The sequence below is a fragment of the Trichomonas vaginalis genome, chromosome VI (assembly GCF_026262505.1).
Source record: "Trichomonas vaginalis G3 chromosome VI, whole genome shotgun sequence".
NCBI classification, from domain to species: domain Eukaryota; phylum Parabasalia; order Trichomonadida; family Trichomonadidae; genus Trichomonas; species Trichomonas vaginalis.
This window is the reverse complement of record NC_067208.1, coordinates 7,328,411-7,354,156: the sequence shown is the minus strand read 5'-3', so window position 1 is coordinate 7,354,156 and position 25,746 is coordinate 7,328,411. Positions and strand designations below refer to the sequence as shown.

General features: G+C 33.3%; 11 protein-coding genes across 11 annotated transcripts, besides 4 other annotated features; 9 read left to right on the top strand and 2 right to left on the bottom strand.

Moving 5' to 3' along the window:
• Positions 1 to 89: 89 nt before the first annotated feature.
• On the top strand, positions 90 to 1,283 carry TVAGG3_0822210 (2-5A-dependent ribonuclease family; the record flags this gene model as incomplete). The annotated part of the gene is made up of 1 exon (XM_001295706.2): positions 579 to 1,283. The coding sequence occupies one exon, from the start codon at positions 579 to 581 to the stop codon at positions 1,281 to 1,283; it is 705 nt and encodes a 234-aa protein (XP_001295707.2).
• Positions 1,284 to 3,029: 1,746 nt separating this feature from the next.
• Positions 3,030 to 3,383: a mobile genetic element.
• A 55-nt stretch (positions 3,384 to 3,438) lies between these two features.
• Positions 3,439 to 3,483: a mobile genetic element.
• A 716-nt stretch (positions 3,484 to 4,199) lies between these two features.
• Positions 4,200 to 7,722, top strand: TVAGG3_0822180 (uncharacterized protein; the record flags this gene model as incomplete). Its single annotated transcript, XM_051248078.1, has 1 exon — positions 7,032 to 7,427. A coding segment is annotated over one exon (396 nt), but the record flags the coding sequence as incomplete, so codon positions are not given.
• Positions 7,723 to 8,290: 568 nt separating this feature from the next.
• On the top strand, positions 8,291 to 9,482 carry TVAGG3_0822170 (inositol phosphate biosynthetic process; the record flags this gene model as incomplete). Its single annotated transcript, XM_051248077.1, has 1 exon — positions 8,307 to 9,191. The coding sequence occupies one exon, from the start codon at positions 8,307 to 8,309 to the stop codon at positions 9,189 to 9,191; it is 885 nt and encodes a 294-aa protein (XP_051083552.1).
• A 294-nt stretch (positions 9,483 to 9,776) lies between these two features.
• TVAGG3_0822160 (uncharacterized protein) lies at positions 9,777 to 11,545 on the bottom strand (the record flags this gene model as incomplete). Its single annotated transcript, XM_001297688.2, has 1 exon — positions 10,264 to 11,229. The coding sequence occupies one exon, from the start codon at positions 11,227 to 11,229 to the stop codon at positions 10,264 to 10,266; it is 966 nt and encodes a 321-aa protein (XP_001297689.2).
• A 987-nt stretch (positions 11,546 to 12,532) lies between these two features.
• Positions 12,533 to 12,895, top strand: TVAGG3_0822150 (uncharacterized protein; the record flags this gene model as incomplete). Its single annotated transcript, XM_001297689.1, has 1 exon — positions 12,533 to 12,895. One exon carries the CDS (start codon positions 12,533 to 12,535, stop codon positions 12,893 to 12,895), a length of 363 nt encoding a protein of 120 aa, XP_001297690.1.
• A 17-nt stretch (positions 12,896 to 12,912) lies between these two features.
• Positions 12,913 to 13,155, top strand: TVAGG3_0822140 (serine threonine-protein phosphatase family; the record flags this gene model as incomplete). Its single annotated transcript, XM_001297690.1, has 1 exon — positions 12,913 to 13,155. The coding sequence occupies one exon, from the start codon at positions 12,913 to 12,915 to the stop codon at positions 13,153 to 13,155; it is 243 nt and encodes an 80-aa protein (XP_001297691.1).
• A 4-nt stretch (positions 13,156 to 13,159) lies between these two features.
• Positions 13,160 to 14,008, bottom strand: TVAGG3_0822130 (uncharacterized protein; the record flags this gene model as incomplete). The annotated part of the gene is made up of 1 exon (XM_001297691.1): positions 13,160 to 14,008. The coding sequence occupies one exon, from the start codon at positions 14,006 to 14,008 to the stop codon at positions 13,160 to 13,162; it is 849 nt and encodes a 282-aa protein (XP_001297692.1).
• A 453-nt stretch (positions 14,009 to 14,461) lies between these two features.
• Positions 14,462 to 25,746: part of a mobile genetic element that runs on past the window's edge.
• Positions 14,846 to 15,948: a mobile genetic element.
• TVAGG3_0822110 (uncharacterized protein) lies at positions 17,569 to 17,970 on the top strand (the record flags this gene model as incomplete). Its single annotated transcript, XM_051248076.1, has 1 exon — positions 17,569 to 17,970. One exon carries the CDS (start codon positions 17,569 to 17,571, stop codon positions 17,968 to 17,970), a length of 402 nt encoding a protein of 133 aa, XP_051083551.1.
• Positions 22,541 to 23,269, top strand: TVAGG3_0822100 (organellar and viral DNA polymerase type B; the record flags this gene model as incomplete). The annotated part of the gene is made up of 1 exon (XM_051248075.1): positions 22,541 to 23,269. The coding sequence occupies one exon, from the start codon at positions 22,541 to 22,543 to the stop codon at positions 23,267 to 23,269; it is 729 nt and encodes a 242-aa protein (XP_051083550.1).
• Positions 23,824 to 24,435, top strand: TVAGG3_0822090 (organellar and viral DNA polymerase type B; the record flags this gene model as incomplete). Its single annotated transcript, XM_051248074.1, has 1 exon — positions 23,824 to 24,435. One exon carries the CDS (start codon positions 23,824 to 23,826, stop codon positions 24,433 to 24,435), a length of 612 nt encoding a protein of 203 aa, XP_051083549.1.
• On the top strand, positions 24,524 to 25,348 carry TVAGG3_0822080 (KilA, N-terminal/APSES-type HTH, DNA-binding family; the record flags this gene model as incomplete). Its single annotated transcript, XM_051248073.1, has 1 exon — positions 24,524 to 25,348. The coding sequence occupies one exon, from the start codon at positions 24,524 to 24,526 to the stop codon at positions 25,346 to 25,348; it is 825 nt and encodes a 274-aa protein (XP_051083548.1).

Sequence of the window (25,746 nt, the reverse complement as noted above, 5' to 3'; positions counted from 1 at the left end):
ATGTAAATAAAAATAATTAAATATATGTATTTATTCGTATTACAACCGTAGTAAGTCGATTCTTCCTTTCTTCTACTGAGATTTGAATTTGATTTCGAATTGTAAAGAGATTCAAAGGGAAAATACTAGCGGATAAAAACTACCTCCATGAAAGGGTCATAATGGAGTCAAGTTGTATTTTTTGATATTTTTTGCTTTTCGAGCCTAAATAGGTAGCCAAGATAATGCCTAAAAATAAGGTTCTAAATTCTGAAGTTTACATGATCCTCTCGTGTGCACCCTTAATATATGACTAGTCTTATATCCAACATCTCTACATTAATTTCGAGAATTAGTATCTACAAAAATCATTTATATCCTATTTGGGATTTGATGTTTAATTTTTTGACAAATACGAATTGTATGGAATATGCCGAAACAATGAATTGTTTAGTAGCAGTAATAGAATGCAATATTGAATTAGATGAAATTGATCAAAACAATATGCTTTTTTAAAACATTAGTATCTGATAAATCAAATAAATTGAATTTGTTACAGAATTCTTTAATTGTAAGAAGATGTTGACAATTAAAGTGTTATGTTGAGAGCAATTAATGGTCACACACGTGTTCTGCGACTTCTTCTTTCTGATCCATCCATTGATGTCAATGCCACTAACAACTCATCACGTACAGCATTGATCCGGGCAGCTCGTGACGGACATTTCGAAGCTTTAGAACTTCTCTTGAGTTTTCCAGGCATCGAGAAGAACATCGTCGACAAGAAGAATCGCAGTGCTCTTCATTACGCAGTTCTTCTCCACCACAAACAGTGCGTTGAGTGTCTTCTGAACGACAAAGATGTCAATCCACAACTTCCTGATGATTCTAGTTTCACACCTCTTCACATCGCTGCATCTAATGATTTCTCAGACTTAATCCGTCTTTTCGCCGATCGAGATGACGTTGACTTGAACTGCGTCGACTCAATCCAGTGGACACCTCTCCATGTTGCCGCTAAATGCGGCTCAACTAGTTTCGTCGAAGAGTTGCTTCAACACGAAAATGTCGATGTCAACCGTCAGAACTTGATGAAGCGAACTCCTATTTTCAACGCTATTGAAAACGAAAAAATCGAAGTTGTCAAAGTTCTCCTTTCTCGTGAAGACCTCGATTTGAGTGTTGTTGACAGCGAAGGACACACAGCTAAAGATGTCGCACTCCAGACAAAGAACGAAGATATTATTAATCTTCTTTTAAATAAATGTTTTTTTTTATTATTTTTATTTTTTAATAAAAAATGATAATAATAAATTCTTGAAAAATTAACGCACTCGTCTCATGGAAAATGATAATTGATGAATCGCATTGGAAGCAGATTTCTCAGGTCCTTTACATTTAGTAATAAATCCTGCTTCACAGAGATGTGTTGAAAAGTGAGTGAGATTTTGAATAAAACATGTATTTTGAATATTATTCCAATAAACTGTTCCGAACGAATTATATGGCCTGTCACAGAAAGAATCTTTAACTGTTATTGAACCAGAATATTGATGATAAAATTCTTTTCCGGGTCCTGTATTTCCAAGAAATGAACAGTTTTCAATAAGAACAGTTGAATCAACTGCCCAGAATGTTCCATAATCAGATTTTTTGTGCTCATTATTCAAAACATTACAAAATTTAAAATTCATATTAAAATTAATATCACAAAATTCTGTCATTAAAGCGCCTTCTTTTGATATTGTCTTATAAAATGATGAGTATGTTACGTTGCATTGATTTGTCGCTTCTGTAAGATATATTCCTGGTTGAGAAATTGCTTCACAGAAACTTGTGTTGATTGATTTAACTTCAATATTTCCTTTATCAAGAAAATTGAGGATGTTTTTTGTCGTCTGGAAAAAGTGACAAAATTATTATTGTCGTCTAAAAAGGTGACAAATTATTATTGTCGTCTGGAAAAGTGACAAAATTATCATTGTCGTCTAAAAAATAGATTTTTCAAGCATGTTTCAGTACCTAAATAAAGGAAGAACATCAATTCCATCTATGTATATAGTATGCAAACACGCATGATATATGGAGTAGCTCTTTATCTGGCTAAAAATCCTATTATTTGAAAATTCGCATTGTCGTCTAAAACCGCCAGACGACAATAATAATACCCCAAGAAAATTTGTATAAGATTTTTTTAAATTTCCGCATTCATTAAAAGAACTTTCATAAAGATAATTTTTATTATTATTTGAATTTCTAATTATGTAAACATATGAATGATGTCCTCTATCAGAGTTTGTTTTTGATTTGTAGCCACATGATCGATATTGGACAATAGAACTATCACAATTAAAGTAGATAGATCCACCTTCTGTATTACTACTGCAATTATTAAATGAACAATCAGAGTTAAGAAACTTTTTCTCCCAAGAATTAAAATAAATGGCACTCTTAGTTGTAATATCAATGAACAAACATTTATATAAGAAACATTCATCATTTGTTGATGTCGCTTCCACGTTTGTACCTTGAATTGGTTCTGAATTAGGTGGAGTATTGTAAAAGAGTTCCCAAACATTATTAGGTGATTGATCAAAGTGTAAATTATTCATAGTTGATATATGTTTTTGGACTATATTTTGAAAATTGCTATTTAATTTCATTGTTTTCAACAATAATATCATAAAACACCACATTGTAAAAAAGTGTCAATTAATTTGATTAGAGTTTATGAAAATAAAAATTCTTTTTTTGTTGTGCATGAAAATTCGGTTCACTTCACTTCTGACAAAAAGTGACATGTTTACATGACAAAAATAGTTTACATGGCAAAATATATAGGGTATTTTTTTTAAAAGTAGTTATCTTTATATATAAAAATAAAACTTTTGATATATTTGAGTAAATGATTTATTAATTTATTTATTTTTTTTAAATCAAATCATATAAATATATATATATAATAGTGAAATAGAACAAGAGATAATTATTGATGATTAAATTGTAGAAGAGGATAAAAGTTTAGATAAATTAATAAAATTAGTGTGGAATCAGACAAATTTCGGGTTGTTTGGGAAGGAATTGTTGGCTATGATGTACTGATTCATGATCAGTACATCATAGCCAACAATTCCTTATACAAAGTTCAAAAACTTGGGTGCAATCAGTTCTGATTGCACCCAAGTTTTTGAACTTTCTCGAGGGAATGAAAGGGTAAGAGGTATACATTATGAATATATACCTCTTACCCTTCCATTCCCTCTCTGACAGCGGAAAACTTTGTCTGAATAGTTTAACATTCAGACAAAGTTTCCCGCTGTTTGGGAAGGAATTGTTGGCTATGATGTACTGATTCATGATCAGTACATCATAGCCAACAATTCCTTATACAAAGTTCAAAAACTGATTTTCATTTGGCAGATCCACTTCTTGTCTTTCCATTTTTTTTGAATCAATTTATACAAATAAACTTATAAAACACAAAATTATTATTTTATAATATAATTCTTAGATAATACATCCGATATGTAAAGTGTCAAAAATGAATTGAACCGAATTTTCATGCATTACATAAAAATTCTTTTTTCAATTCAAAATTTTTGGAATCGAATTATGTAAAATTTGATTCCAAAAATTTTGAAGATCAAAAGAATCAGTTCTTTTTCACTTTTTCAATTTGTGAAGTATTCAAAATAAAAATGAAAAATTTTATTGAAAAAGTGCGTAAAGAATGACGATCCTTTTTACACTTTTGAATTTTCAATTCAAAAATGTAAAAAAGGTGGTAAGTTTTTCACGCTGACTTTTTCAAAAATTGAGGGAAAAAGTCACACGAAAAATCGTAATTTTCAATTACAATTCAAAGATGCTTTTTTAATGTTACATATTTTTATGGATCAGGAAATCTAACGGGCTCCCGTTCAATTTTTGAAAGGTTTGTTTGATTTTGATATGTGAACGATATATACCGAGTGGACTCGGAAAATGATCGTCACTTTTCCATGAACCTCACATTATCCCTCGATAAAATTCGAAAATGGGCAGTGTATAGACATATTATATACATCTCACCCTTCAATTCCAGAGGAAATAGGAGCCAACAAAGCACTGATTATGTATCAGTGTCTGGTAGGCTCCTCCACTTTTCTTTTCTGCACGTAATTTTCTTAATTTTGAATTTCTAATAAAATGACAATAACATTTAGAGGTATTAACAATTGAATTTGACGATTAATAAGAAAGATTTATCAAAAAACAATGAAAGTTTCATATACAAAAGCATATTTGTTCATTGAGAATAAATGAATAAAAAAGTGACAAAGATGGATGATTTATATGCGTTTTTAAATAATTTGGCGATAGAGAATGGAATCAAGTTTATCTTTATTGAAAAAATAGATAAATTTGGGAAAAAGCAGAAGCTTATTCCATGCGTTCTTGCATTGGCTGAAAGTTCATTATATATCGCCTCAAAAAATGTGTTTAATAAATGTAAAATAACACACATGTATTCCCTTCTCGATCTTAAGCTTGTTGGATATATCCAAATTTCTATTGCTAACTTAGATTTCGGAGATCAACAATTAAAATTTACATCAAGTAATACTAAGAACTTAGTTACTCAAATAGTTTCTCAAGCTCATAGACTTCTAACCGAAGAAGAGTTTTCAGCTATATCTCTTCCAAACGAATTTCCAAATTTACCAGATTCAACACCTCAATCATTTCTATGGCGTCTGCAGCTACAGCTCAGCCAATTAAAGGAACCTCTTGACATTTCAAGTATTGGAAATATACAAACAGACGTTTTTTACCAAAATGATTCTTTTAAATTCAACAACTTACCAATGGAAGAAGAAATCTTTCCTATCTTCTTTAATTCACTTTGTTTGAACTCAGGATTCAAGCATTTAGTATTTAATCCCATTACAAAATTCGATATTTTTGAAATTTTATCTAAATATTTTAATTTTTCCAGCAAGATCGAAAAACTTACATTCAAGCATGGGCCGACCCAATTCTTCCCTAATTTCATCGAAAGATTCACTCAAATACAAAATTCGAACTTATGTTCCTTATCTTTCGTAAAAGCAGAGATATCGGACGTAGAATTGATCGTATTATTTTCAGTTGTTATGAAAAACAAAATTACAAGTTTGACATTTGCGAAATCAATTTCAAATAAACAGCTTCTCAACATAACTTCTCATGAATGCTTCTTCAATTTACGATCATTGACATTACAAGGAATACAAGACCTCGATATTGAGGCTTTTGCTCCATTTTCTTTAGATATTCACTCATTAAGTATCATTGATTGCGGAGAAACAACAATTGGAGGTGTTATAAACGCAATTACGAAGTATCCATCTCATAATATACACTATTTATGCGTACATTCCAAATCTTGTGGCCAAATAATTTCGAAATTACCACAAAAACTTTTACACGTCGTTGCAGACGATATAGAATGGGGAAGCAACGAATTTGCAAGGTTTATGACACTTTGCGCGTCACATCCCAACAGAATTACCGTTTCAGTTGCAAATACCAAAATTATTAACAACGAAATTGAGAAAAGCATCACTAGTTTCACTCAAGAAGCAACCGCATCCAATATTTCAGCACTTGTATGGGATGGAAACATGACAAATTCCAATTTAATTGTATTTCTTAAAAAATGTCAATTAAAATACGTCAGTATGTGCGGATGTCCCAGTAAAATACCCATAGGAGACCTTTGCATGCTGTTAGACAACAATAATTCCATAGAAACTCTCAAAGTTGAAGGTACAAAAGAAAATTCTTTGGATGATATCACTCCTATATGCGATATGTTGCCATTATTACCATCCCTTAAGGAGTTTGATATCGCGTACCAGAAGATTTCGAACGCAGAAATTAAATATATGGGAGAAAAACTGTCACAATGTAAAATGATCGAAAAAATTGCTTTCCAAGGGACAAACGCTACATCATTATCACCTTTTAATGAATGCGCAGCAACTCTTGTACAGAATGGTCGTCATGTTTCGATTGTTTGGCCTTATGAAGATATAATGAGACTCACGAATGAAGGAAAGATGACTCCTGAAGAGGAAACTGAGTTATTAACAAGATACCAGTATACTGCTCGTACCGATGATAGCAATAATCCCTTTGATAAGCCATTTTCTGTTTTTTGTGGCCGATTTTCCATTGAATTTCCCCGAGTTTTGACTCAAAAGAAATTAGAGGGAGATAACCATACAGAAGCATACGAAGTAATTGAAGAAACAGTAACTGAGACACAGAGCCACTACGGAAGTGTCCATCCGATTCAAATTGCTTCAAGAAGAGCTAAAAAAGAAAATCAATCAAATCTTCGAAGCAAAAGTAAACAAAAGAACCAAATGGAAGTCAAGAATTGGAATTTCAATGATGATAGTGGCGAAGATGAAGAGAATCCTGTTAAAAGTTCAAATCTTCATTCGATGAAACAGTGGAACTTCGATGATCCAACGGAAGAGAACGAAGAAGAGGAAGAGGAAGAAGAACAGAAGCCAACGATTAAGTCTAGAAAGGTCACCGAGTCTCCAAAAGAACAAGAAACTGTGAATTCAAGAAGATCTGTAAGAAAGAATAAGAAACTCGGAGAAATGGATTGGGAATTTAATTCAATTGCTAATGCAGCTGCAAAGAAACAAGAAATCCAACCTTTGCCGGTGAAATCTGAAAAATCAAAATCTAAAAATTTAGAAAATGATGAAGAAAAAGTGTCAAAGAGGGCAAAAAAGCAAATTCCTGCAGAACCAGAAGAAAAACCAAAGAAGAAAAAGAAAGTTGTCGAAGAAAATCTTGAAATTCAAGAAGAAAAAACTAAAAAGAAAGGAAAGAAGGTTAAAACAGAAGAAATCGAAGAAGTTAAGCCTACAAAGAAAGGAAGGAAATCTGTTCAGGAAGATTTAGAAGAAGAAAAGCCGAAAAAGAAGAAATCAAAGCAAATCGAAAACGAAATTGAAGAAAAACCGAAGAGAAAAGGTCGCAAAGCTCAAAACAACGAACCAGATGATGAAAAACCAAAAGAAAAACGAAGTAAAGCTTCAAAAGAAAATCAAGTTGAAGAAAAGCCCAAAAAGAAGGGAAAGAAACATGATACTAATGACTCAGATAAAGAAATTAATACAAAGAGGAAAGGAAAGAAAGTTGTCGAAGAAATTCCAGAAAAAACAAAGAAATTAAGAAAAACAAAGAGCCAAGAAGAAACTTCATCGACAGATATCGAGCACCAGAAAGAACAGTCATTTGTTATTGATGCTGGTAACAGAATTGAAGGAACTCCAGTTAATTTTGAATTTAATCCACATCCAAAGGTAGAACAAACACCGGCAATCAATAATTCGGCATTTATCAGGAAGAACAATGTTGATTACTCACTCAATTCACTTATAAGAAGTATGACTTTGTAAATTTATAATAAAAATTTTGTTTGTAATTTAAAATAATGAAAAAAATATTTATCTGATAATAGTCTGAACTAGAAAAAGATTCATAATCTTAATCCAAATCAGCAACCAGGTTCTGCACTTAGCCTGTTTCTTCAATAAAGTAAATGTGTTATCATGTTAATATAGTAAAAATTAATGAGTTAGTATTCTCATGTATACGTGAAGTCTTCTGAATCGTCAATCTGCGATTTAGCTGTCCAGGACACTGCGAATATAAAATGAAGATTTTACTTTTTTAATTTGGAGTGAATTTTTGTTATGATTTATCGTATGTTAATATAGTTACATTTCATTGTATGTGAATTATTTTCTGATTTAATCAGCTTTCAATAAAAAATTATCCAACTTCTAAAATTTTACGGGCATTCAATTTGACGAAGTAACACCTTTTCATATATGCTTTACAAATATTAAGTCCAAATTTGGACGTTAATTTTGATTGATTATAAATTGAAAGCGTGATCATAAAATCAGTAACGATTAATTGCTATTCTTATAATACTGCTGATGGATGACATTTCTGATTTTACTTTTGAGAGAATACCATTCAAATGTGTATAAATTTTCAATCATTCAAAGAATTATCGCAGAGAACTAGTTTGCATACACACTAATTTCCTTTAAAAAAATTGAAACTTATTTTTATATTTTATGAAGATTTTGGGGCGGTTTAATAGAAACAAAAAGTTTATTCGTTCACGTTTATTTTAATCATATTTGTATTTCTTTTAATGTCATTATAAACTTTCTTGATGCTTCAAATGAATTTGATTTTTGACTGAAACGATTAAATTTTGATTATAAAAATTTTTTTTTCATCGTTCAAAAAAAAATTAGACCATGACATCTCGTATGACTTTGCACATAGACCATAGCCAAGGGCAATTACTTCGCTCTAAAATCTTTGGTCATGATGGTGTTATTATCCCATTCAGGGAAGGATACATTGCGAAGAAATGCAAATTAATTCGTGAGTTGAAATTTTATAAAACATATGTAGGCAGTTTGCATAATATCTTAGAGCCCGAACTCATCCCTTCTGTTGAAGGCATTGTTGACGACAACAACGTTCACTTATCTAGTTCAGATGACGAAGTTGATCTTGAAGTCAAGCGCGACATTGAAATCAATCACAAATCAGAACCATACCTTATGATGCATGACATTGCAGATGGTTATTCACGCCCAGCTGTTCTAGACGTGAAACTTGGAACTAGAACTTGGGCGTTAGGTGCCTCTAAAATAAAGCGTGAGCGTATGAAGAAGAAATGCTCATGCCCTACATCATCGGAGCTTTGTGTACGTGTCCGTGCCGCTATGTGGTACTCTCGTACACCAGATAAGTGGCCTGTTGAAGAGAACATCAACTGTGTTAAACGCGAATGGGGTAATTCATGCTCTAAGTCGGAGTTTCTCGACTTCTTGAAAGATTTCTTCCACTACCCAAACCAAATTCCTATTTTTGTTGAAAAACTCAATAAGTTGAAGACATCTATGGCTAAAATGCGCGAACAGTTTGGTGCTCGCATGTACTCTAGCTCGATTGTCTTCGCGTATGATGAAGATGATCCATCCAAATTTGATTGTCGTTTACTTGACTTTGCGAAGACTTATTTAGACATCGACAAAGCGGCTAAAGAGTCAAATGAAAGTGTTGATGAGTGTGAAGACTCTGTTCTTCCAGCATTGAACAGTATAACTAGTATGATCGAATCTCTTGTTTAATTTTTTTATTTATATTTATATATAAAGTGTTTGTTATCATGTAATGAGGCGATATTCATATACATATATATTCATATATTTATATCTATACTATCGCCTAACTACATTTTCTTTTTTTTCATTTTTCATTTTAACAATAAAGAGAGTTTATAAAGAATCATCATTTTACCTTTTATTTTTAATTACTTTCTTTCTTGCTAAGTTATTAATTAAATTAATATTTTTTTTTAATATCTGAACTTATTGAGCTGGATATCATGCATTTAACTAATGTTATGAAAACAGCTAGTAGAATATGACATTATATATCTCTTATAGCAAAAAAAGTGACTTTGCGAGGTAAGAAAGAACATAATTCTCACCATATCTGTGTGAAGGAGTAAGAAAGAACAGAATTCTCTATCCGTTTCATTTCATTAATTCTCTTTTGTTTATTTTAGTAAAAAAAGTTTTTCATTGGGTTCAAAAAGAATACTCATTTTTGACTACTTTATGCACAAATTGAATGCAAAATAATCGTCTCGCTTCTGCATTGGGTATGAAACTATCGAGAGTGTAATTGAAAGACTTAAATTGATTTTCATGGTTTATGTCTGCTTAACGAACACTCATACAAAAATTTGCAATACATCATAAACAATAATACATGGTTTTACTCATAACTTCATTAACTTGATTTTCTATCATTTTAATTATTATCTATATCTTAGTTTAGGCTTTCTAAGTTTGAAACATACCCCAACCATATAGAGAGTACTTTCGAGACATTCATTTAGAAACAAGAGTTACATTTATTCAACAAAATATATAAAGAATGTGTAAGATCGATAAAAAGCGTATGGAAATTAAAAATCACTGTTTGAGTACTTTCTGAGACTCTGTTTGTCAGAAATATATACATTTGAATACTTTCTGACACCTTTTTCAAAGTTTTTGACATTGTGAGGTTTTTGTGTCAAAAAGTAATCAATTTTCCTCTCAAATGATGATTTATTAAAAAGATCACTTTTTATCAACTTTTTTTTGTCAAGCGAGTAAAAATAGATTTTTTTTCAAATTATTTTGTTTCAAATTATTGTGTTGGCGAAGGATAGCGGCTGAATTGATCGAAACATGATTTTCCTTGTTCGTAATCACCAAATTTTATTGAAAGACGTTTGTTTGCTTGGAAGAAACAAGATTGTGCTTCTTGATATTGAATAACATAATTTTCAGTGTAAATAGGAGAAGTTGAGAAAGAAACTGCACCAGAAACATCAAGAATGTCACAGTAACAATTATAAACTGCAACATTTCCGTTAGAGTTAGAAATTGAGAAATAAACGTGATTATCAAAGAAAGTTGACTCAAATATTTCTACAGTAGAATGATCAACACTTAAGAGTGCATCGTATGTCGTAATTTCGTTTGAAATAAACATAATTCTGTTGATTTGAAGAGGTTTATGAATATTTATTTCTAAACCTTTAAACATTGATGTAGAATTATATATCGTATTTGTTAATATCTTTAATGATGATGCAGATCTAATTGCTGGTCCAATTCCGCAATAAACATTATTTTGTGAAAAATTACAGCCTTCGAAGTATTGATCACCGAAATTCGTGTAAACTACATACGATACATCTGGTGTTGGATAATATGTTCCGAAAAAGTTATTAAGATTGTAAAATGAACCTTTTTTTTCGTTAACATTTGTTGATAAATATAAGCAATTGCAGCTACTTCGAGCGGTACAGTTCAAACAACAGACTTCTCGTAGTACTGCGAATTTCCTTGTGTTAATATAAATTGCTCCGGCTTGGCCATTCGAATTTGAGTCTGCACGGCATGAGGAATAACGACTATTTTCGATAATGATTTGTACGTTTCCTACTATATTTAAAGCTCCTCCGATATCTGATGTTAATTTTTGAAAATTACCGTTTCTAATGAATACTGAACCACTGACTGGGTTCAAATAATGCCTTTCATTCGATTCTATAGTAAGACATGTCTCTGGCGCTGAGGATGCAGTAGTAAGGAAAAGAGAAATCATAAATTTATTTGCAAAAAATAGTTTTATAGCTCGAGTGCATAATAATGTTCTAACTAATGATTTTAGTAAAAGTTTAAAAAAAAAAGGTAGTGGGGCTTCCAGGCGCGTTGCGCCCTCTAGCCCCGAAGATGTTTAGTATAAATGAAGTTTTTATTCGGAAAATTGTTAGTCTTCTGGTGTGAATTCGGAGGACTCTTCTTCTTCCTCCATTGCTTCTGGGAAGAAGCCTTCTTCTGGGTCGAAAACATTATATAATGTGTCGCTTTTCACAAATTATATATGTTTTCATGTTTTGTCACTTTTCTGTCACTTTTCGGGTAAAAACATTTTTATTATTATATATAAATGAATTTTACAAAACCACCGTTACCCTTCTTTGGAAATAAGAGTAGATGTAAAGATATTATATTGAGAGAACTTAAGAAACTACCGAATGGTCTAACATTTGTAGATTTGTTCGGTGGAAGTTTCTATATGTCCCATTTGTGCCATACAATATTCCCAGACTCAAAGATTATATGCAATGACTTCGACAACTATATGGACCGTCTCAAACATATTCCAGACACAAACAATATATTGAAAGAGTTAAAAGAAAAGATACCTATAGGTAAGATGGAACGTATACCATTAGATAAGAAAAATATTGTGAGAGAGGTTTTGAAAAAAGCAGAATATATAGACTGGGATAGTATATCTGCTAGACTATTATATAGTGGTTCTATAAGAGTTCATGACATTGAAACACTTATGTCAAAAGTTTTATATCTTAACTATACAAATGTTTTCAAAAAGAACATAGAAAAATATATTGAGGGTATAGAGTTTGTGAGATGTCATTGGACAGATTTGTATGAAAAATATAAAGACAAGGAAAATGTTTTCTTTATAGTGGACCCGCCGTTCTATAACACATGGGATTTTCAATACCAAGTAGACTGGACTTTGAGAGACTCTTTAGAAACTTTAGACGTTTTACATAACCATCCATGCTTTTACTTTACATCCGATAAAAGTGGTTTGGAAACCGTTATGAGATGGTTAGAGGACATACATGACTATGAGTTTAGATATGACAAGATAGAATATGAGAGAGGTCCTATAAACCGGAGAAAGTGTCACAATAACGAAATTTTATTGGTAAGTAAATGTGGTTTGAAATAGGACTACTTGTTTTAGGTTTTTTCCATTGTGTCATTTATTTATTTGACGTGGCAGAAAGATATAGAGAATATGAAGATGAACCAATGCCTGCAAATGTTCAGTATATGTACTCGTAAGAGATATTTTTATCTAATATTAAATGGACGCACAGAACTTAGCGAATGCACAGCAACCTGGACAACCAAACCCAGAGAATATTCCAAATGAAGTTAGAATACAAACTGCAATGGCAAACTATGGTCAAGTGCCAACAGATGTACAAATGCAAACTGCCATGTCAAATGACGCTGCGTTAGGTTTGCCACCATGGTATGCAAATATGAGATGGAAAGAGTTTTATACAAACCCTGAAGTGGGATATAAACAACTTTATGCAGATGACGCGAACACAGGAGTTGACCCAGAATATGTTTTCTACCAGAGGAGAAATAGAATGTATGAGCTCCAGTTAAAGAATGCTATGGAACTCAACAGGAAACGTAAGAGACTAGGCGGACATTAGATTTTTACACGTAGTAAATGGGTTTCTTCAGTAATATTGGAAACTTCTTCAGAAGAGTTGGAAGAGGTATATGGAATGGAATAAAATCTGTCGGAAGAGGAATTTGGAACGGAGTCAAAAATATTGGTAAAAGAGTAGGTCAGTTTGTTGGTATTATACCTAAAGACCCTGAACCAGAAGAACAAGCTCCTGTTATACAACAGCCTGAACCTGCACCACAGTCTAGTTGGCAACCAAATCCAACACCTCAACCGTATTAAAAAATTATATTTTTACCGTTCGATAGTAGTTGTATATGAAACTAAGTTCTAAGTAAAACGCATGGTATAATGGAATTATTCTTTTTCTTCCATCTGTAGTAAACCATACTTGAAAGTCTGAAATACTTCCACTTGGTGGTTCGTATAACTTTGTAGGTTTTTCGTAAAAATCATTCATCAGACATAAGAAAGAGTTTTGCGCACCAGAAAATGAAGCATGAACAATAATAGCATCTGGGTCGAAAATATTTTCATATGTTCCATTAGGGTTTTCGACTTCATAAAAGTTCGGGTGTACTGGATATACTGCAGGCTGATTTAACATCCTCATAAATCTATACCATGCCAAGTTGTTATATTTTGTAGAAATATAAACGTTTTCTCCAAGGTCTTCTATTTTATTGATTTTAACAGTTGCATTTTTCCTGTCATAAATAATATCGAGATGGTATTCTCCTTCGTCAATGTTATACTGTTTTGCATATTCGATATAGATATCGTTTATTTTTTCTTGAAAAGCTTGAAGAGTTGTTTCTAAGTTTACAAGCAAATTCACTTGTAAAAGTTTTCCCTGTTCAAATTTCTCATACATACGTTTTTCTTTGTTATAGTATCGAACTTCAAAACCGACCGTAAATGGGAAACCATGTATGGCTTCTGAAATGAACTTCATTCTACGAAAGCCAATAGCTTTTGTGACGGATGGGTCTCTTAACCATCTTAATGGGTAGTCAAAACGATAGCCTTCATGCTTTACGGTATCTGTCTCAAACTTTTGACCGACATTAGTAAAAAGTTCATCTAATGGTTTAGTTGTAGCAACTCTAGAATTTTCTTTTTCTATTGGAAGCATATTTTATCTATAATAAAAATGTCAAATGAAACAGCGTCTATGAGAGAAATACAACACAACCGACAACTCATTATGCAAGCTCTAAATAAGAACACAACAAACTTTTCAAACTATTCTAAGATATCTGAGTCATTGAAGGATGGAAACTTAAAACTGACAATAAACCCAATGACAGATGAGTTTCTATTTCAAGACAAGAAGAACAATACTGTCTGTATAAATCCAACAAAAGGAACTTTAAACGAGAAACCTATAAATGAACTTCTTTTGAAAGCAGATGTTGACAACAAAGCTGACAAAGAATATGTAGACGATGCAATAGCAAAAGAAGAAGAAAGAGCTAACAATGCTTATGCAACAAAAGAACATACTCATCCTGAACTAGCAGACAAAACATATGTTGACAATAAAATGTCAAGTGAAGTGACAAGAGCTGAAAACGAATATTCTAAAAAGACTCATATACATACCATTGCAAATATTACAAACTTACAAGAAACATTAGAGACAAAAGCAAATAAGACTCATACACATACCATTGCAAATATTACAAACTTACAAGAAACCTTAAACAGGAAAAGTGACGTTGGACATACACATACCATTGCAAATATTACAAACTTACAAGAAACCTTAAACAGGAAAAGTGACGTTGGACATACACATACCATTGCAAATATTACAAACTTACAAGAAACATTAGAGACAAAAGCAAATAAGACTCATACACATACATCTTCTGAAATAACAGACTTAAACGTTAGCCTTGAAAAGAAAGCAGATAAGAACCATACACATGATTTCTTCACAACTGTTGGTATAGAAAGTATTGAAGGAATGTTGTAAACGAAAACGATAAAAACAGTTTGACAGAAAAGTGACACTTTACATGGCAAAAAATAGAGCCTTACTTTTGAGATACTTGAGATTGAAACTGAATCTTATGAGGCGGTGATCTTGAATCACTACCTCATAAGGTTCAGTTTCATATAAAATTTGTTGCAATTTGTTATTCTTTTGCAATTATTTCTTATAAGATTTTACATCTTTTAGCGGGGAATGTTTGTTATCATGTATATATTATAAATATCTACACGATAACGAACATTCCTCGCTAAATTGCTGAGAAACTTTGAGGAAATGTCGAACAATTTCCTCAAAGTTTCTCAGATTTATATAGATAACTAGAGTCCCCTAGGCACTGATTCTGGTTCAGTACTTAGGAGGCTCTAGTTCCCTAACGAACTGATAAAATGTTTTTAAATTTTTGGATATTGCTACCTGTGAAGCACTGACTTCAAGTCAGTACCTCACAGGTAGCAATTACATTGAAAGATGGGAGAAACTTTGTCCGAATGTTAGACTATTCGGACAAAGTTTCTCCCATTTGTAGTGGAGATGGAAGGCTTTGAGGTATATTATATTAATGTATACCCCAAAGCCTTCCATCTCCACTTGAAAGTTCCAAAACTTTGGGTTAATAGTTTGCAATTAACCCAAAGTTTTGGAACTTTCTAGAAGGAATTGCAGGGTAAGAGGTACATATTCATACTATGTACCTCTTACCCTCCAATTCCTTCCTGAACATAAACAAATTTGGAGTTAATTGTTTGCAATTAACTCCGGGTTTGTTGACCTCCAAATGAAAATGAAAGGGTAAGAGGTATATAGTGACCCTATATGCCTCTTACCCTTTCATTCTCATTAATTATGGGAGAAACTTTGGCCGAATGTTAAATTATTCGACCAAAGTTTCTCCCATTTTTTGAAGGGATTGGAGGCTATGAGATACTGATGCAATGTCAGTACCTCATGGCCTCCAATTCCATCCTGAAACTGATCAAAGTGGACCTTACATGCATTTGAAATTTGCCATGTAAAGTCCACTTTTTGAGAGAGAGGATTTGACGCAGTCAAATCCTCTTTTTCGTTTACGAGAGGAACGGTTGAAGAAACTGGTGGGGATGCATTATATTGGAAACCTCCTAACTTTCCACAAGGTTTAACATCGGATGAAAACATAACGACGATGAAATACATTAGATGTAGAAATGTTTATGTCATGGAGGATGAAAATAATGTTAAATTCACTGCTCAAGATTTATATGATAAGAAAGCTGACAAAACAGAGCTTCAAACATTAAAGACAGAAATACTTCAAACATTATATCCTATAGGTTCTATTTATACGTCAATGAACTCTACCAGACCAGAAGTAGTACTTGGTTTTGGAACTTGGACTCAAATAGTCGACAGGTTTTTGTATTGTGCAAACTCTTCAAAGGAAACAGGTGGAAGTAAAACGATTTCAGGTGAAAATTTACCTGCGCACAGTCACTACATAGATTTAAGTACATCTCAAGCAGGTTGGCATAAGCATAGATATTGGGATTGGTCAGGAATGACAAAAGGTAAAGGATATGATGTTAAAGACAACGTTCAGTTTGCTATAAATTGTTACTGGAGTAACACTGAGGGAGGAGGAAACCATACACATCACGTTTCAGGGTATACGCAAACAACGGGACAAAGTAAAGACTACATGCCACCTTACATGACAGTTTACGCATGGTATAGAATTGCTTAGTCGTCATTTTCAACTTCTTTAGCATATTCGTCAGGAGTTGTCTTATATTTGTTAGGAACTGTCTTTGAAAGTATACCACCTTGAACTTTGACAAGTTTGAAACGAGGTCTGACAATAGTAGTTTTATCTTCTGCTTGCAGTGTGTACATTTTGCCATGTTTGCCTAAAACTTCATAATATTCTCTTGTATACTTTCTTCTATTTTTACGAACACGAATGTGAGTACCTGTCGGGTTCCCATTGTTGTCATAGTCAATAGTATTTTCATATGGGTCGCGTTTAGGTATTTCTATTTTTACTTTGTCACCTTTCTGAAGTTTGAAGCCCGGCATTCTTTCTTGTTTGTCTCTTTTGACTAAATTATTAAATATATAGTCTTTCTCTAAGTCGGGGTTGTTTTTCATTTCTTCGGGGGAGTGGTTTCCCAAACCTTTTTGTTTACGGTTATTGTAAATATTTAAAACTTGTCTCATCTTTGCCATGGAGAAGTGTCTATATTTGTCGTCATATGACATTTCATTTGCTTCACCACCTTGTGGTTGGTTTAAGTCTCTTAACATTTTTATACAACCGTCAATGACACCAAGAGCAGAATGGTTTTGGTCGACAATGAAATATTGGTTTACATTTTTTGAACGCAGATAGTTTTTAATATCATCTGATTTGAAAGAACTTTCACAGTCAGATGTCAGTTTTGTTGGATGGTATTTGTCAACGAATATTGTCAAAGCAGTTTTCACATCTAAAATATTTTTGGACCATAATGGTATGGCTTCACAGTATCTTGTGTTTTGACCAACAAATATTAGCCAGTATGGTGGTCCATCTTCTCTATACCTCGGAATGTTTTCCAAGATATCCATAAACCAAGCATTTGGTGTTGAACTAAAGATTTTTATCATGAGTGCTTTCTTTGTTGCCTTAGAAACATAGGGGTCCTTGTTTGAATTCGTCATTTTTTAACCCATAAGAAATGGGTTTATTTGGCGCATTAGCAGGAGTTGCATCTAGATTTTTGCCCGCAGTGGGAACAATAGCCAGAGGTGTATTTGGAGTTGGAAGGAAGATTTTGAGTACATTAGGTATACTTAAAGAGAAAGCACAACCTATTATACAAACTGTACAGAAAGGTTGGGATGTAGCACGAGATGCAACAAATCTTATTCCAAATCCTGAAACAAGAGGAAAAGTTCAAGGATGGATGGACAATGTAGGAAGACAAGCAGGAAACTATTATAACAAAGCAAATGACTACTATAACCAAGCAGGACACTATATGGACCAAGGTGAAAGATTCTTTAACAGAGGATATAACCATGCACAACAATGGGTAAGCAATAACCAACCGCAACCACCTCAAACTTGGGGAATGTAAAGTTTTTTATTGAGATGAAATGAACAATGCAGCATTGAGACAAATGAGTTCAAGATGGATTTGTCGGCTTCCAGCAGTTACACAACGTGTTTGTCAAGTTCTTCCTATACCTCAGGAAGTTTTAGACCGACTTAAAAAACCTCAACAACCAGTTGAAACAAACCAAACTAAAATTTTTTACTGAGATGAAATGACCGAAGAAGTTGAAACGGTAGATTTGACACCACAAACAAAAAGTTCAGAACCATTGTCAAAAACCTGTCAAAGAACTTACAGATGAAGAGAAAAATTCAATAATAGAAAGTGCCACGGTCTGGAAATACAAACCCTAACTACAAAGTCACTTTTCATAGAAATGGAACGGCAAGTATCTCAAAAAAAGAAACAGACTCTCACAAATAAAATATTGAAGTCTGAAGGAGCTTTCGAGACAACAGATGGAAAAGTTTACTTCACTGACCAACAGTTCATTATAGAACATCTCATTGACTTAGAGTCGAAATATTCTAAACTTTACAACAAACACAAAAAGTTGAAAGGAAAACAAACAACAAATGGCATATGATATTTATGAAGATGTTGACGACACAACTGTTCCTGCAAGTGAAGTAAAGTCAAGGAACCAAAAGTGACGAAAAACCGATAGAAGAAGAAAAACCAAAAACTGAAGATAAACCAAAACCAAAGTTTAGTTTCCAAACTAAACCAAGTCAACCTTCATTAACTGGTATGGTTGGCGTCAAAGATTATGGCAGCAGGCGGTTATGTAAAGTAAAGAAAAAAATATTTTTTATTTTTATAAAAATGCCCCCAATAGAATGGACAGAAAGTCTGCTAGATAAAAGCAGAGTTGCAAAGATATGGTTGGAGAGTTTCGAAGAAGTTTAAATATAGGAAGGGAAGACCCATAAAAGTCTATGACAAATTGTCTGGTCTTCGCTACGAAATGGATTTGGAAACAGCACGTTGCCAATTATCCAAACAGACTAGAGAGGTTAGAAGAAGAACGTCTTATGGACATGCCTTTCGATGTTAGTGAACCTCAAGTTGAAGGACACGACGGCTTTGCCAGATTTACTGGAAACATGACGAACCATTGCATCCTTTGAGAAGGAAAAAAAGGAAAAGTGAAGACACACATGCTCCCATGGAAAGAACAAGATATGCATATGAAAAGTATCGTGAAGTTAGAAGTCAAATTACATCTGGTCGAACCTTTACAGTAAACTTTGACGAAGGAAAGAACAAAGAAGGCTTCATGGGTGTACTTGCTGCCATACAAGACGGAAATAAGAAAGGACACAATCTCAGATTGACCATAAACAGATTTGGATGGTCACATTTACTATGCACACGGCAATGTCACAACAGCCGCACAACTTCTTGACGCTTTCAAGACTACAAAGAGAGAACAAATGGTTGACTCCGACTCAGACATTTTGAATGCAATTGAAGGAATTGCAAGTGTCAAGTTTCGAATGGTACCAACCTAACCCTCAAGCAGTCAGACAACATGCTGGATACTTCCCCTTCAGAAATAAGTCTGACATTGACTTGACAAGTATGGAATTTACAATTCAATTGAAACAATTGTCAATGAACCTTGTATTCTTACATGTCTCAGGAACTCTGGTCTTGTTACAGATGAGAAGATGAGTATCTTGAGTCATGTGTGAAGACAAGGTACATTCTCAGAGGTCAATTGGCAAAAATTGCACCGTTGGCAAATGTCAATATCCGAGTCAACATACCTACAGCTAAAGGTTCTTCACATGACGACTATGTTGTTGACAAAGACTTACCATGGTTGAAGATTGTAATTGTCCACAACCACTTTCATGTTGAACGAAAGTCTTACAAACCCATTGTTCGGAAAAGGCAAGTGCAACATTGTCAGAGCTGTAAACATTCTTTTCGAGAAAGGTTTGTTGGAACCAATTCCAGATGACAAGCTGACAGAACTTTTGTACCAAAAGACGAAACAAACTTTTCATTGTTAGCAAGACCAAAAGTTGTTCCAGACAAAAGTTATAGTACAAAAGAAGTACACAGTTCCACAAGGAGTTGGTTTGTTCGGATACCAACCTGAACCAGAAGAACTTCCAATGAGGTTGCAAGAACTTCAAGATGCTATAAACAAACTTCCATTGAGACATCCAATTGACGTCAAATTGTATTGGAGAGCATCTGAGTTAGGTCAGAAGGTTTTATATGAAACAGGTTGCTTCGACGATGTTTATGAGATAACAGGAGAAGTTTCTCAGAAGATAAGAGACTCACTTGAATTTCCACAAAACTGGACCAATTGGTTGCGACAAGTTCGACTCAGATGAAAAAATATACTATGTCGACCTTAACGCTGCATACATGAGGTTTGTCCAATATATTCCGACTGGAATTCCAAACGAAGATGGTGAGTTCCCGGGAAGGAACTATACAGTTGGAAAAGTCATACAACAAACTGTATGATATTAGGAAAGCTTCAAACCCCAAACTTGCAATGACACTCAAATTGCTTATGAATTCGAACATGGGGATATTCCATTAAGAAACCTCAAGAGATGAAGTAAAACATTATGAGAAGGTCGACAACTTTGTTGAAAGGTTTTCTCCTTTTGTTTTGAAGTACGAATTCACTCAAGGTCAAAGTGGCTTAGTAACCACATTAAAACCTATTGTCGAACATTGGTCTTACCCTCAGTTCGCAAAGGCAGTCCTTGACAACTACAACAAATTCTTCTCCGAAGTTCAAATCCAAAGTGAAGGTTTACTATGAGAACATTGACGCACTCATGACGAACGAAGAAGGATACAACAAACTCATTGAAATGGGAATGGTCGGTGAAAAGATGGGCTGTTTTAAGCTAGATAAGGTATTTCCGAAGTTCATGTCCTCTCCAAGCGTAAGTACTGGGGCATACTTGAAGACGGCACAGAAATAAAACATTGCATGAAATAAAAAATTTATTTTAAAAAAAGTGACATTTTTTTTAATTTTATTTGAAATGTACGCTGAGTTTGTTGGAGAAGACCGTTGGGAAAACTTGTTTGTTAGATGAGAAATATGAAATGGCATACCATTTTAAAACAATAATTTTTACATATATTAAATGCTTCAGGTTGAAAAACAAGAACCAAAAGTAGCAGATACAAAACCGTTAGACTATATCTTTACAAATGCTGGTAGGACTATTTCAGATGAAGAAATTTCATCCCGAGCATACAGGTTTGACTATCCAATTCGTTGGCTTCAAAGTCCTTCAGATGCAAAGGCAATAGGATTTAGAAGAGTTTTGTTTTCAAATAGAACTAACGCGTTTATGTTCGCAGTATATTTTCATGGGCAGTATAAAGGTTCTGATGGTCTCATAGACAAATTTGACGAAAATGAAAATCTTTACAATTCGTTCAGACGAAAGTCTTGAGAAAACTCTAAATGACTTTCAAACTCAAATGAACAATATTATTGGGAATTTCAAGAAAAAATATGACTCTTTACTAAATGGAACATACTATCTGAAACTAGAATATGACAAGATGAACTCCACCGTTTCATTTCAAAAGATTGAAATTAACCCTCCAAGAGATACAGAGTTTTTATTTTGGAAAGTAGACAAACGTTCTTGGGCACAATTTCTTCGGTTACTAAACCAGAACGAACCATTACCACCAGATGGTCCATTTAAATTTATACTTCCACCAGCAGATTTGACAGTTTATAGAAACGTATTTGACCCTCAAAATGTTATGTGTCATGCAAGTTTCAGTTCAAGCAACAATAGTTTTCTATGTATTGGTAAGGACTTTTATGACTTTGCTTCTAAATTCTACGAACCACCTAGTAACAGTTTCTCTGACTTTCAAGTTTGGTTCACAACAAATGGTGTGCAACATATTATTCCATTGTACTATGACTTTTATCTCGAATTGTCTTTCATATATAACTACGGAAAAGTGCTGAAAAAGTATTGAAAAATAAAGTTTAGGTGAAGAGGTGAGATCTCACCTGTTTTTTCACCTCTTTTTTCACCCGTTGAATTTTGTTGCTGAATTCAGCAAAAATATAATTTAGGTGAAGAGGTGAGATCTCACCTGTTTTCTCACCTGTTTTTTCACCCGTTGAATTTTGTTGCTGAATTCGGCAAAAATATAATTTAGGTGAAGAGGTGAGATCTCACCTCTTTTTTCACCCTTTTTTCTACCATCGTAGAAAACACACAAAACTCATGAATTTTATACAGAATTCGGCAAAAATAAAGTTTAGGTGAAGAGGTGAGATTTCACCTGTTTTTTCACCCTCTTGAATTTTCATGAATTTCCTTAAGATAGAAAAAATAAAGTTAGTTTTTTTAAAAAAAATATTTTTTATTTTTATTGTAAGAACATGTTAGCAACAACAGCACCAAACTCGTTAGTCATGAACCCAACTTCAATGTTAGTAGAAATGAAAAGCTTCATTCCAGATTCGTTTACTTTCGAAACAACAATCCAGAAGATAAAGCAAGAACTTCTCCAAGGAGATTTAGATTGCACTGCAAAAGATGAAACAAATGAACAATATCTTTATGAAATGCAGGATATTATTGACCATCTACCTAAACTTCCTGAAATCCAACAACAAAAGCTCACTATTCCTGAATTCGATGAAATAGAAGTCAAAGCAACTGACTCAGTAGAAATAAAGAAGTTCATACGTAAGGTTAACTATGAGTTTCTTGGATTTCATTGCAACCACAAAGTCATGGACAAAGACTGCGATATGGTATATAAGAATGTTTCTGACATATATAAATCTGAAGAATTTAAGACCTACGACAACTTTGTTTCGTTAGTTGCTGAATGTGTATGGCAGATAAGAGATAAAGATAGAAGAGGTAAAGTATGGAACGGACAAATAAAACCCGCAACTTTTGAGTTAAAGAAAACCATTGACGCCTTAGTTGTTTTAGCAGGTAAGGTTTCAGAATATAACGCAAAAATGAACCCACAATGTTCTAAATGTAAAGCAGCAATGAGGAAATATAACTACTCCGTCAAAGAGATAGAACGTATGCGAAACGACTATGCTGACTTAAAGAAAGAAGCAGAGAAACCAGCAGAAGATAAAATGGACATGTTGACATTTCTAAACAAAAACTATCCAACTGCTGACGATTTCCTTCTTTCAGATGTCAAGAAGAAATATAAAGAAACTTTCGGCATTGTTAAAACATTCGATGTACTAAAAGAAGAAATAGAAGCTACAAAACTGTTTAGGATTTCAAATATACATCGTACAATTCATGTAAGACGCTTGTGAAAAAGAGGTGAAAAAACAGGTGAGATCTCACCTCTTCACCTAAAATATATTTTTGCCGAATTCTGTATAAAATTCTGAGTAAAATGACATATGGAACACATACTTTTTCAGTAAGGACATATGGGGTGAGAAAAGAGGTGAAAAAAGAGGTGAGATCTCACCTCTTCACCTAAAATATATTTTTGGGTCATTTACACTCATTGACGATGAAGTTTTGACAAAACATATACGAAGAAGTCTTGACAAATCATTTACGAAGAAGTCTTGACAAAACATATACGAAGAAGTCTTGACAAAACATTTACGATGAAATCATGAAAATTCAAGAGGTGAAAAATTAGGTGAGAAAAGAGGTGAGATCTAACCATCTACCCTAAACTTTATTTTTGCCGAAAAAAATGACCAAATTTCATTATATAACTGTTATTTTTTACGAAGTGAACTTTTACACTTCGTAAAAAAAATCCCTGAAATCATATCTTTTATACAAAATAAATAAAATAAAGTTAGTTTTATTTTTATTTATTTTTTTATTTTGTATGTAAGAACAGAAAATGACAAACATTGAGTTTGAAACAGTTAGAAAGATAGACAATGACACCAAAATGGTTAGAATTGGTGATTTAAACGTAAGATACTCAAAGAAATACAACAAATATTCTTTGTCAGACATTCTAACACTATCTGGAAAGAAAACATCCCATTGGGTTGGAATTGCTTCAACTCAGAAAATTTTGACAAGAAATCCTGAGCTTATGATATCGGTAAGATTCTATGGAACTGCAGCATATCTCATCGACAAAAGTCTTATACCAATAGTTTTGTTATGGTTAGACCCAGTTGTTGGATATAACTTCATAACATATGGTTCATTCGATACGGAACGTTGCAGTGAAGGCTTACTTTACATCGTTCAGAAACCGAAGGACTTCAATACAAAGAGATATAAGATAGGAAGAACATATAATATAACTCAAAGATATGACAATACAGTCAATAGAGTCAAGGTTGTGTTTGTAAATGATATGAGAGCTGCTGAAACAGAACTACTTGAAAAGTTTGAGAAAATGTATGGTGCTCCCACGAAAGGTAAAGAAACGTTTGAAGTAGATGAGATAGATAAAGCTATAAAATTATTTGACGAAGTTGCTGAAAAATACATGTAAAGCGTTTATTTTTGGTCTTTTATACAAGATAGAAAATAACGCTAATTTTATTTTATTTATTTTTTTTATTTTGTATGTAAAGACAGATATGTCAACATCAGAGAACACAACAACTGCTATCGTTCATGAAACCATAAATGAAGAATATGAGTACATACAGTATAACAAACAGTTACGTCTCATTCGTTCGGTCAAAGACGATATGTACCAAATGCAAAGTATTTTGACAGCATGTTTTGCTCCAGATACCAAACATACAGACGATTGGTTCAAAAACCAAAGCACACAAGAATTTTTGAGCGAAGCACAGCGAGACATACTTTTTTCGGGGTCGCCTAAAACTCATGAAAATCGTAAAAATTTGCCAAATGGTTTGAGAGGTTGGTATGTACATAGACTTCTTGTAAATGTTGTTGCAATGTGGGCTTCACCTCGTTATGCTTGTTATATTTACAGACTTCTTGACGAAATTCATAGACAAGAACGTGAAGAGATGGAAAACAAGCTTGAAGCAAAAGATGAAGTCATTGAAGCAAAAGACAAAAGCATACAGAAAAGAATACCACGTTCGGTACCAAAAGGAAAGGAAAAGAACTATAAGTATATGATTTATACTGAAGAGATGGAAAATGAAGAAGATAAAGATATGGTTATGTTGCATTTAGTCAGAAGAAACAACAAAAGCTTTTACGACCTTGCTAAGATTTACAAATCTGACAGAAATTGGTTCTATCGCGAAAACTTACCGATTTCAATGACCCCAAATGAAGATGTGAAACAAATAGTTCAAGATACGTTACCTCAAACACACTATGATATGAAAGGTTGTACAATACTTACCTTCAAAGAAGATTTGCCATTGTTAAAGGAAAAAATAACAGAGTATTTTGACAACTTCAAACAAGCAGAGTAAATGAACCATTTATTTTTCAAGCTTGACTTCAGATGGCTCAGGTAGCTCTATAAGGTAAATTGCCTTGTCAAATCCTTCTGGCATTCCGAGTCCTTCCTTCCGACAGGAAAATATTTTCCCGACAACTGGAAAAAAATTTCCCGACAACTGGAAGAACTCTTCCTTCCGACAGGAAAAAATTTTCCTTCCGACAGGAAAAAATTTTCCTGTTGTTCGTCCGTAAACCATTCAAATTTTCGAAAATTGAGAACTTTTTGGTCGAACTTCAGAAAAAGTTTTTCCTTCCGACAGGAAAAATTTTTCCTTCCGACAGGAAAATATTTTCCTTCCGACAGGAAAAAAATTTCCCGACAACTGGAAGAACTCTTCCTTCCGACAGGACACAAACGGATGACTGA